This window comes from Podarcis filfolensis (genome assembly GCF_964270895.1).
Source record: "Podarcis filfolensis genome assembly, chromosome: 15".
Classification (NCBI taxonomy): domain Eukaryota; kingdom Metazoa; phylum Chordata; class Lepidosauria; order Squamata; family Lacertidae; genus Podarcis; species Podarcis filfolensis.
In genome coordinates this window covers 14,102,176-14,114,780 of record NC_139618.1, presented here as the reverse complement: position 1 = coordinate 14,114,780, position 12,605 = coordinate 14,102,176, and the positions used below count along the sequence as shown (strand labels likewise).

Here is a 12,605-nt window from a genome sequence, read left to right as displayed (position 1 = left end):
AGCCCTTGTGTGTGTGTGTGTGTGTGTGTGTGTGTGTGTGTGTGTGAACTCCCCAAAAGCCATCTTGGCCTCCCCTCATTCCAAATGACTGATAAGGGTGGATGCTGACAGCTGGCTTGGCAGATTGATGGTGAGGCAATGTCGCCCTCCACCTTGAGGTCACAGGTTTGAATCCAGCCCTGCGCTGACCGTGATGTGAAATCACTACTCCACAACAGCTGCCTTATGGCCCATCCCGGGTCTCAAGCCAGTTCCTCATGGACAGGTGTCTGTCGCTCAGATGAATGCTTTTGTATTTTGCACTGATGTCCCTCGCTGGCAGTCTCTGTAGAAAAGTGTGGGACTGAATGTCAATCAAGCAGCCCTCCTTCTCTCTCTCTCCCCCTCCCAACAGGAGTTGACCATATAAGTCAGGGGAGCTGCTTGGCATGGTGGACATGGCCAAACGTGGGCAGGGCTAGCTAGGAAGTGTGGGCACTGGTGCATATGGCTCTCAGCTTTTGTACGTTACATTCCATGCCAGCAGCACAATATTTTTTTTATCTATTCCATGTATACCTTGCTTTACAACCCAATATATCTCAAAGCGGTTGACATTCACTGCAAGCACGATAAAGCCATGTCAAATGATTCGCATAACGAAAACATTTTAAAATATCCATATTCATAAACATAATATAAAACAAAATTGGAGAGCACTGCTAGGCAGTAAGGACATAATGGCATAAGAAAAGCCTGCTGTCTTGGGCCAATGATCCATCTAGTCCTGATCCTGTCCTCGCAGTGAGAACAGTGTTAGGAGACCCCCGTTCTCCTCCCAGAGCTACAATTCCCAGAGTTCTCTGTGAAGAGGGATTGGTTGCTAAGCCACTCTGGGAATTGTAGCACTGGGAGCGGAATGGGGGGGGGGCGTCTCCTAAGAACTCTCAGCACCCTTAATAAGGTAAAAGTACAAGGATTCCTTGGGGGAAGCCATGGCTGCTTCAAGTGGTATCCTAGCGGTTTAACTGTATGGTGTGAATGTGGGACATACATACCCTCCAAGTGTCCTGATTTTCCAGGGACAGCCCCGAAATTATGAAAGCCATGCTGGCTTCTGATTTGATCACGGAATGCCCCTGTTAACCCCACCAGTGCTTCTGCCACTGTCCCAAGTGGCGGCAGTAGCAGTAGCAGCAGCGAGGGAGACCTTGTTGCCTCTCCATGGCCACCACTCCCAGCCTCTACCCTTCAGCAGCTCATAACGGCTACTGAAGAGTGGGCAAGGAGGAGGAGAGTCTGCCATTGCTGAAGCCCACCTGTGCTGGCTCTGAGGGGCATGCAGAGGGCAGGGGCTTTCTCAGGATGGTGGAGGGTGTGTGAGCTGTATCCTGTTGGTGTAGCGGTGGGGCTATTCATCCTTATTCTGATGGGGAATGGGGTGTTGAGAAGGGTCAGTTGGTGTGTGTGTGTGAGAGAGACAGAGAGAGAGAGAAAGAGAGAGAGAGAGAGAGAGAAAGAGAGAGAGAGAGGTGTCCCTATTTTCAACTGAGGAATGTTGGAGGGTATAGACGTATATCCTTCACTCAGAGCAAACTGAAGGCCCTAGAGTCTCTCACCACTCAGAGATTGGGGTTCGCACAACCAGTGCCAGATTTACCTATAAGCTAAACAAGCTAGAGCTTAGGGCCCCATTCTCTTGGGGCCCCAAAAAAATTTAAAGGAAAAAAACCACTGGATGTACATTTCCAAAATATAAGATAAAAAACAAATAAAACCTACATACAGCAACAGTCTTTTGTGCTGTATAGGCTCCTATGATGTAAATAATGGGCCCCACCTGCTAGTCTTCTTCCTAAAATATCACTGGTTTGCTCATTTCTATATATAGGGTGCCTACATTCTGCATGTGCAAATGGCTTTAGATACCTATTAGGCCCATAAATTATCATATAGCATATATTCAACACAAAAAAGTGGCAATTTGTTGTTGACAGCTGGACATATAAAAGGCCCCATTACCTTCTGCAGCTTAGGGCCTCATCAAACCTAAATCCGGCCCTGCGCACAACAGTATTTTTTTGGCTTGGAAACAAAATCACATGGGCTGCTGTAGCCAATCAGATGGCCCAGGTGTGTGGGCATATGAGTCGGTGCGTGTGTGAAGGCCAAAGAAGGATGGAGACACCACCAGGAAGCTGCAGGAGGAGGGTGGGGGTGGGGGGAAGGAATGGAACAAAATGGCATTGAGCAGCATTTTAAAAACACACGCGGCACAAATATTCAACGGGGGGAGCATATTTTCCATCTGCATCTAATGCACTAATACCGAGAGAACGTCAAAGTTAGCGAGTATTTGCTGCAACCCCATCGAGGACACGGATCTCGTTCTCGCTTCCCCTCTGTTGCCTTTCAAGATGAAAGGCTGCAGCGCATCCCCTGCTTACCAGACCTCAGATAAGCCACAGGCTCCTCTGTTGAGGTTGTGATTTTTCTGGCTGTTGCTTCCTGCCTTTTACTTTGCTTAATGAACTCAAGGCTCCAGACTCAGCCTAGGACATTAATATAACATAAAGGCGCAGGGAACACACGGCGTCCTTGTGCTGGGATGCAGGAGAGGGCAAGAAGGGAGGGGAGCAGGGCTGAGGCACTTGCCAAGAAGCTATGAGGCCATCGGGACTCAAAACCCAGAGCAAGTGGAGCCAGCCAACCCTTCTTTGTTTAACCCCCCCACCTCTTATTTCCTTTTGCCACCCTCTCAGACAGGGGTGATCAAGGGCTGCATAGTGCCCTTGGCCTAACTGCATCTGGGCAGGAAAGAAAGGGGGAAAGGGGTGTCAGAAAGGGAGAGAGAAGAGAAATAGGGGAGACAGAGAGAGAACCTGTAGAGGAGAGAGAGAGAGCAGGCAGGCAGAGAGGAGGACAGGTGAGCCTCCACAGGGAGACATTTCCAGAGGCAGGGGCTCTGAAAATGCCTGTTCTCACATTGCTTCATTTCCCCCCTAGCCCCCCGCCCAGTGGCAAGCCATGCAAGGTAGCTGGAGAATTGAACTATTCCCAAGTACCACTTGTTTTTTCACTAAAGCTAGGATAAATTGCTTGCGGTCCACTGTACTGGATGGCCAGTTTAAAGGTACCGGTACTCCTTGCAATGAACGACTCTGTCCTTGTGGATATAGAATCATTGCCTCATGTGCTTCTTCTCTGTAATTTCTATAAAGGCAACCGAATCAGATTGGCAGCTACTCTCAAAATTTCCAGGTAGGACTTCTGAATGCTATCAGGCCTACCTTTTGGCAGATTCAAACAGATTATTAACAGAAATTGTGGCCAGATTTCTCCCTCTGGCTGCAAGAATATAAAAGGTATTCTCTCCCGATTAAACCTATTCTGTCCTGCCACTGCTACCATTTTTAATCTAGTTACATTATTTACTTTAATTTCTATCTTACATCTAGCATCCATATTTTAAGGCAGCATGGTGCACAGCTTAGTTTAGCCCTCTCCTCCATGAATTTGATTATCTTAAAGGTAAAGAGACCCCTGACCATTAGGTCCAGTCGTGACTGACTCTGGGGTTGCGGTGCTCGTCTCGCTTTATTGGCCGAGGGAGCCGGCATACAGCTTCCAGGTCATGTGGCCAGCATGACTAAGCCGCTTCTGGTGAACCAGAGCAGCGCACGGAAATGCCTTTTACCTTCCCGCTGGAGCGGTACCTATTTATCTACTTGCACTTTGACGTGCTTTCGAATTGCTAGGTTGGCAGGAGCAGAGACCAAGCAACAGGAGCTCACCCCGTCGTGGGGATTCGAACCGCCGACCTTCTGATCAGCAAGTCCTAGGCTCTTTGGTTTAACTCACAGTGCCACCTGTGTCCCTTAGTTTGATTATCTTAGGGTTGCCATATTTCAAACTGAAAATCCAGACAGAAAAGTTTTTGAGCTATTTTTAAGGAAAATTGCCAAAAGCGACACTGCCGGCATGGACATTTTAGCAATTTTCACCTGGACACCGCTTATGACTGCAGTATTCTGTATATGTTGGGGAAATTCTGGACATATGGCAACCCTAAATTATTTTTTCAAGACACCTAGGTTGGTGGCCCTCACTGCCTCTTGCGGGAGTGAGTTCCATAATTTCATTGCTGCATGAAGAACTCCTTTCTTTTTCTTCTGTCCTGAATCTTCAAACATTCAGCTTTGTTGGATGTCCACAAATTCCAGTGTGATAAGACAGGGAGAAAAGTTTCTCTGTGCCACACATCATTTCCTAAATTTCCATTGTGCTGCCTCTTATTCTCCTTATCTCTAAACCGAACTCCCCAACCCAAACTCTGCACCCTTTCTCCACAGGGGAGCTATTCCCTCCCTTTGATCATTTGGTTGCCATTTTCCGAACCTTTCCAAACTCTGCAATATCCTTTTTGATGTGAGGCGACTGAAATGGTACACAGTATTCCAAGTGTGGCTGTGTCGTGGCCCCGTCCAAATCCCATTGCCGAGCAAGCAGGGGCAGAGAGAAGAACACACACACAAAGTCAGACAGTCCAGAGCTCAGGGAATCCAGATGATTACAGCACCAACGGTCCATTCCAGAGGTCAGGGAATCTAGATGATCACAGGGCCAAGGTAGGTTTAGGAACCACAGACATTGTTTCCAGCATCTAACTGCTGCTGAGAGCTCTGTTTAAGAAGCCTGAAGCCTGCTGGTTATCACCAGTGCCAGCTAGTTCTCATCAGTGTCTTCTCCTCTGTTTCCTTGAAGGCTGATCACCTGCAGGTGGAATCATTCCCCCTTCTCCCTCTTCAGGCTTCTGTTCAGTAGGTGAAGCTGACTTCTGGCCCATGACAGGCTGCAACCTAGGCACGACATTATGATTCCAGCAGTTTTTTCTTTGGTTCCTTTCCTGATGATCGTTCTGCATGGAACAGTCCTTGGAGAAATCTGGAAGTATGTTCTCACTTCATGCGCTGAGGCCTGGCCTCATTGTTCCCCCACGTGAACTGTGAGGGTTACCCTAAATTCACTCAGCACATCCCTTGGTTTGACCATTGCAGAGGGAGATGCATCATGAATGGCTTTAGAAAATGTGTCGACCGAGACGACCCTCTGGCTTCCGCAGAATGCAGGGGGATGAGAAAGGAGGGTGTTCTGCGAGACAGAAACCTGGATTGTAGAATACAAAACTTTGAATAAAGAGCTCTATTTGTAGCCCTCCTTGGAGGCTGCAGCCACAAAGAACTGGATGCATGTAGCAATGTGTCTTGCCTGAATGATAGGCAGACAGCGAGGAACAAAGTGCTGGCGGGCAGCCCTGGTTGCAAGAAATGTGTAGCTATCTGCAAAGCCTCAGCTCCCTGCTGCACGATTCTGTGCCAAAACCATTCCAAACACAGCAGAGCCTCATTCAGGGGATTCATAGGATCACAGAATAACAGAGTTGCAGAGTTGGAAGGGACCTCAAGGGTCCTCTAGTCCAACCCCTTGCAATGCAGGAATTGCAGCTAAAGAATCCCAGGCCAGATAACCACCCAACCTTTGCTTAAGATCCACTAGTGGAGGAGAATCTACCATCTTCTGAGGTAGCCCATTGCACTGTTAAACGGCTGTTACCACCAAAAAGTTCTTCCTATGCTTTAGTTGGAATCTCCAACAGAAAACAAGCTTCCTCCATCTTCCATGTGACAACTCATCAGCATTGTATTTATTTGCTGCATTTATAAGCCAACTTTTTCTCAAAGGAGCTCAAAGGGGCATACATGGTTACCCCCCCTTGTATAAACTCCACAACAGCCCTGTGAGGTGGGTTAGGCTGAGAGGTAGCGTCTGGTCCCCAAGGTCACCCAGGGAGCTTCATGGCTGAGTGGGGATTCAAACCATGGTCTTCCAGGTCCTAGTCCAACACTCTCACCCTATAAAATGGAGGAATTATTGCAAATTATTGCAAAAGGTGGGGGAAGCGATTTGCATTTGTCAGAGACCTCTGTACATGCTCCAGACATAAAGTAGTCTCCCAAGGAACATAGGAAGCTGCACCCTCCCCCTCCCACGCAGTTCAAGAGTTCTTAATGTTGTAGTAATGTTCCTCGTGGAAGGGGGCAGCAGCTTCCTTTGTTCCTTGAGGGACTATTTTTTACCCACAAATGTAATGAAAGCCTGTGACAGGCCAGCTCCATCAGGCCTCCTCTCCCTCACCTGTCATCTGGAGGCAGCCAGAGAAGAGGAGCGGAGGGGGAAGAGCTTGCTGGATCAGGCCAAAGGCCCATCTAGTCCAACATCCTGTTCTCACAGTGGACAACCAGATGCCCCAAAACCCACAAGCAGGAACTGAGCCCAAGAGCCCTCTCTCCTCCTGCCATTTCCAGCAACTGGTATTCAGAAGCATAGCTGCCTCCCAGCTGTGGAGGCAGAGCAGAGTCATCATGGTTTGTAGTGGAGCCACTGATAGTCTTCTCCTCCATGAATTTGTTGAATCTTCTTAAGCCATCTTGGTTGGTGGCCTTCACCGCCTTCTGTAGGAATGAGTTCCATAGCTTATGTGCTGCAGGAAGAAGTATGAGTTAGTTTTAGGGCGGGGGAGCATCCCCAGTTGCCTCCTGAGATGCGTTTAGTCTCCCATCAGCCCCATCCATCATGACAAATGGTGACCAATGCTGAGAGCTACCGCTGGAGAGAGACAGGGTAGTGAACCTTCATGTTCTAAGCCACACCTACAAAAGCATTGGCATGACCTGTTAGGATATTCCATTCCACCTTAAGAACAGACATGTGCATTGTTGCATGTCACATGTCTGTTTACACCCCAGCACAGCTTGCTGGGAACTTCTGTTTGTGTATAGCTTTTGCTTTTGCTGTCTTGCTTTGGACACAAAGGAGATCAGACATGTTTTCCTTTTGTCCTGATGTATGCTGAATAAACTGCTTGTAAATATGCTCAACACAGCCTCTCCTGCCACTTCTGTTGCGAAGTGTTTTCTCTGCTGAGTAGTGTGCTCTAGCTTCTGAAGCTTCTGAAGTTTGGGTCGCAGATTCATGCTGATCCAAGGAATGGAGTTTGCCTGGCACACCGGCCGGTGGTTTGGAGCCAGCTGGGGGCCTGCCAATTGCCCCCGTTTCCTTGGTTGCATGTTTACATGACCCACCTCCTATTTCTGCTTCCTCTCCTTCCCATTTTCTTGCTCTCAGTTTGGGCCTCTGTGATTGGTAGGTCACCCCCAGCCCAGGCGACTTCACAATAGTGAAGTCTCGGGTAACTCCTGCCAAAGAAACCCCAGCCCAGTGAGAACTGCACAGCCACCTTGAAAGGGGGATAATCCTGTGCAGGACTGAATAGAAAGCAGTCTGAGATGTTGGTAAGGTCCCAAGGCAGATCCACTTAGCTGCTTCCAGTTCAAGGATTCCAAACCCAATTTCCTTTGGTTTCTATCATGTCTCTAGCCATCACCCTCAGTCACCCCCCAAGAAGCTCCAACTATTCTTATCAATGGTTCTCCTCCTCCCCATTTTATCTTTACAACAACCCTGTGAGATAGGTTAGGTAGTGTGTGATTGGTCCAAAGTCATCCAATGAGCTTCATGGCCAAGTGGGGATTTGAACCCTGGTCACCCAGGTCCTAGCCTGACACTCTTAACCACTATGCCACCCTGGCTTTCTTAAGCCAGGAGTAGTCAACACAGTGCCTTCCAACTATTTTTGGACTCCAATCAGCCCCAGCCAGCATGGCCTATGCTCAGGGATGATGGAAAGTCACAGTTTAACTACATCTGGAGGACAGCCAGGTTGCTGGAAGGTGTTTTGGCTTCATATGGAAAGCAGTCCACAGCTGGAGGCAGTGATGCTTCTGAATACCAGTTGCTGGAAACCACAGGAAGGGAGAGGGCTCTTGTGCTTGAATCCTGCTTGCTGGTTTCCCAGGCATCTGGTTGGCCCCTGTGAGAACAGGATGCTGGATGAGATACCCAGCAGACTCTTTTTATGTGTTTATGGTAGAGGAAAATCTATCAGTGCTTAAAATTTCATAAAACCTCTTTCACGTTTATGCACACCCTTCTTATCCCCTAAACCAAAAACTATGGGTGAGTGGGGGGAAAGGGAGAGCGAAAATGACTTCCCTAAAATTTCTTCCTGTTATTTGTGAGTGGGCAAGCAGGGGGTATATTTTGGCAAATATTCTTCAGGGCCATATTGAACTTCTCTTAACAGTTTGTGGGGGGGGGGTGGAAAAGGGAAATGCTTAAAGGGGGAGAAAATCCTCACACACTTTGCAAGGAAGGTTCTGCAGCCTCTTGAATAATCGTGGCTGCCCTTTTCAATATCTTTCCCAGCTCTTTGACATCCAGCTTGAGAGACTGGGTGACCAGAACAGGACACTGTGTCCCCAGCATGGCTGTGCCTTAGATTTATATAATGACGCTGATGCTTGCAATTTTATTTTCAATCACTTTCCTAATAATTCCTAGCATAGAACATTCAATTTCTTATGTCTGTAGCATACTGAGTATGCATACTTGAAGGTATCTTTCTTGGGTAGTTACAGACAACTCCATAGAATCAAAAAAATGGTAGAGTTGGAAGGGGGTTCCCCAAGAGTCATCTAGTCCAACCCTCTGCAATGCAGGAATCACAGCTAAAGTATCCCTAACAGGTGGCCATCCAACCTCTGCTTAAATACCTCCAGTGAAGGAGAGCCCACCTGCTTCCCAGGTAGTCCGCTCTGCTGCCAAACATCTCTTACCATCTGCATGCAAGGCTGATGCTCTGAGCTGTGGTCCTTCCCCTATATCAAGACATCGCTGGGGAGAAAATAAGGTTGAGGACAACAGAACGAAAAAGCAATAAGGGGAGAGGATATTTCATTTTGCTCCCTGCATACAATGCAAGTAGTTTAGCTGTAATAAGGCCATACTTTCAATCCTAAAGAACATAAAAACTGAGAAATGAACCCTGCTGGATCAGACCAATGGCCCATCTAGTCCAGCATCAGAAGAACATAAGGAGAGTGTGCTGGATCAAGCCAATGGCCCATCTAGTCCAACATCCTATCCTCACAGGGGCCAACTAGATGCAAGCAGGATATGAGCACCAAAGCACTCTCCCCGCTTGTGATGCCCAGAAACTAGTATTCAGAGGCATGCTGTCTCCAACAGTGAAGGCAGAGTCATTGCCTCCCTAAATTGTGTGGTCTCTTTGCAGGGGAAAACAGCTGCCATGCCAATGCCTGCCCCTCAGAGACAGCGGCAGGATGTCTTCTACTGCCCATCTGGGTACCAGTCTGAGTACACGCTCTTTCACACCAGCCGAGTCATCAAATATGTCTTTTTGGATGGGAGTCAGAACATTGTCCCAGCTGCTGCTGCAGCAGCAGCTGCAATACACACTTCTCCAGCCTTGGAGTCTCAAGTGAGCTACCTGGAGTCAACTAAGGGCTACTATTACCCACTCATCATTCCTGACCACAGCCTAGCCAGTTCTTACTGGTCCCCCGACCTGGAGAGACTCCCCATCTTTGTCACTCTCTCCAAGAGCCAGGAGAAGCTGAGCGGTGGCTGGGGGCGCCCACTCATCTCCCGGGACCGGCTGCCTATCTTCCGGCAGTTGTGCGGAGAATTGTCTGGGTTGGCAGTCCACAGCCGTGAGAACCTAATGGTACCCAAAGCTGCGAAGGAGGAGATGGAGAAGCCTGAGGACCTTGAGGCAGTGGGACTTGGCAATCTGCTGGACGGCGAGGATGGGGAGGAGAAGGAAGGGGAGTCTGGCAGTTGCATGATCCAAACTTCTCCTAGGGAAAGGGAAACTCAACTCTAAGGGGCTTCTCTCTGAATTCACAATATAATCTGTGATGCCAAAAGACCAGTGGGTTTTCTTTTTTCTTCTACGGTTTTCTAGCTGAAAGTCCTGGGGGATAACCAGCTTCATATAACCAACATACTTAATTCTAATAAATGCAAGAAGGGGTTAATACCACAGAGTAAGCTCTCCTGACACTCACCTTGGGAGGGACTAGGTTATCAAGCCTTTGTTCTCCTCTAGTCTAGCTGAGCAACTCAGTGTGTAAAGAAGTTTGAGCTGGTTCCTCCAGCTCAACCGCATGGCTTTCACAAGCCACTCTTGAGTTCCTACGCCAATAATCTAGGAACTTTCACCTTAGCTTTGTAACTAAGCTAAGCTTTACTGCCTGTGCAACTATTCTGAAGCACACGGATCTGATTTTTGGAGAGTTTGTAAGTAAATTGTTTTTTAACTTACCAAATGTATGGTATTTTCCTACGCTGGGAGAAGAGGGAAATTTTGGAAAGACACTTTTTTAAGGGGACATTTTGGAACTCACTTTAAAGGGCATATTTTAAATGTCTAAAAACCTATCTTTTCATGCTTTACATTGCTGCATATTTTGTGTTTTTAAATCTCTAATGTGGTTCCCTCACCAAGGAGTACTTGCCCCAAACCTGGATCTTGGCATTCAGGGGTGTTTGTGTGCGTGTTGCCTAAGAAGTTCCCTGTGTTGCTTGGGAGTTCTTAGAAATCAAAATGTATTTATAAATTAACAGTGTAATTTGTTAGCTTCTACACACCCACATGGCACCCAATTATATCTAAATAAAATGGAGAAACTTCCTCCTCAATCTCAGGAACTACCACGCCAGACTTGGTTATGATATCTTCAGAAATGTCCCAGTTGGCCCCTTTTAGAATTGTTCAATCTGCCATCTTGATTCAAAACTGCATATGTTAGTTTCCAAACATAGACAAAACCCGGCTCCTCTATCTTGGGAAGTTGGCGTCTTATCTTCTCCCCTCCCCACCCCACCTCTCTCTCTTAAATTGTTTGCATAATACCAATTAGATTGGGAGCTATTATGGCAAAGAACAGTGCCTCCCCCCCCCCAGGGGCTACTCAAGGCACGCAGTACCAGCACCTCTTTTTGTTGTTGTTAAAAAGTGTGGCACTTACTGTAACAAGTTCATGGCGAGTACTGCCACCTATTTTTCTAGGGGGAAAAGCACTGGCAAGGAACATTCCGTTCTGCCCATCTTCTGCATTGCATTATCAAGATCATAACAGGGAAGCAAATGGCAACACAGGCGATCTAATCCACATTCCTTTAATTTTCCATTGGATGCCTGCCTGTCTGTTTGAACAGGGACATTTTGGTGCTTGAGACAGGAAATCAAAACGACATCACTAGAGTTGGGCTGGGCAGCTAATTTCATCCCATTTCAGGCTCACTGACGCTCAAGTCACTGGTCTGTTACCATGCTGTTGCATCCCATTCCATTGCATGCTGTCCTGTTGTATGCATTTTGGGTACACGGTTTGCACAAAATGAGCATTCGGACTTCCTGTTGCTTTTCGAGGCACCCATTACTGAAATGCGTGTTTTGTAGGCACCCCATACTTATTGCAATACAGTGGTACCTCAGGTTACAGACGCTTCAGGTTACAGACACTTCAGGTTACAGACTCCGCTAACCCAGAAATAGTACCTCGGTTTAAGAACTTTGCTTCAGGATGAGAACAAAAATCATGTGGCGGTGGTGCAGCAGCAGCAGCGGGAGACCCCATTAGTTAAAGTGGTGCTTCAGGTTAAGAACAGTTTCAGGTTAAGAATGGACCTTCAGAACAAATTAAGTTCTTAACCAGATGTACCACTCTAATAGTGACACTGCACTCTGCGGCTTTCACAAGTACCTGTACGTCCTGGAAACCCCACAATGCTCTCAACTGATGCACAACTAGGGTGAGGGAAACCTGGCTTGACAGCAGTACAGTGGTACTTTGGGTTACAGACGCTTCAGGTTACAGACTCCGCTAACCCAGAAATAGTACCTCGGGTTAAGAACTTTGCTTCAGGATGAGAACAGAAATCATGTGGCGACTGCAGGAGGCTCCATTAGCTAAAGTGGTACCTCAGGTTAAGAACAGTTTCAGGTTAAGTACGGACCTCCGGAACGAATTAAGTTCTTAACCAGAGGTACCACTTTATTTCTTTGAGGCCTCGCTTTCTGCATGGAACTCCCAGAGACTCTACAAACCCTTTGCTGATGCTGCGAGCCCATCTCCCTCGACTCACCACACGGGGGGGGGGGAGGGGGAGAAAACCCACCCACCTCTCCCTCAAACCACTGGTTTATTAAAAGCAGCCCATCCCAGGAAACCTTTGCATGGCATTCATTAACTAATTAACTGTGCTGACTGTCTCCATATTTATCTGTGCCCCCTTGACGACCTACATTGAAAAGCTGCATCAGGCTTCGTGTCAGGCACCCTTGGTGGAAAAATGCAGACACCAGTGACTGAGATCCTTGTGGGCTTTGAGCCAGGAGAGGTGCTGGGGCACAGAGCAAGGAGGAGGTGTGGAAAGATGAGAGAGAAACTAGAAGCAATTACAGAGGCTTTTCATTACATCCACAATATTATGCTGTGGTGCAAAAGAGGCTAATCTTCCCCGCCCACCCGGCCTGGCGACCCACCTTAATGGAAACCATTTTAAATATTTCAACAATTTACATGAAAAGGGAACTTTTGCAGAGAATATCATCTCCCCTTCTCTAGGTAGCTGCCCCCGCCCACCTACACATCCTTCAAGTGCCATGACAACTCCCATTATCTCTTAATGAAGTGAGC

At 47.6% G+C, this 12,605-nt stretch overlaps 1 protein-coding gene across 1 annotated transcript; it reads left to right on the top strand.

Moving 5' to 3' along the window:
- Nucleotides 1-7,217: 7,217 nt before the first annotated feature.
- On the top strand, nucleotides 7,218-9,829 carry LOC310750853 (uncharacterized protein). The gene is made up of 2 exons (XM_083589268.1): nucleotides 7,218-7,331; nucleotides 9,173-9,829. Exons 1-2 carry the CDS (start codon nucleotides 7,326-7,328, stop codon nucleotides 9,782-9,784), a joined length of 618 nt encoding a protein of 205 aa, XP_083445394.1. The 5' UTR covers nucleotides 7,218-7,325; the 3' UTR covers nucleotides 9,785-9,829.
- The last annotated feature ends 2,776 nt before the right edge of the window (nucleotides 9,830-12,605 follow it).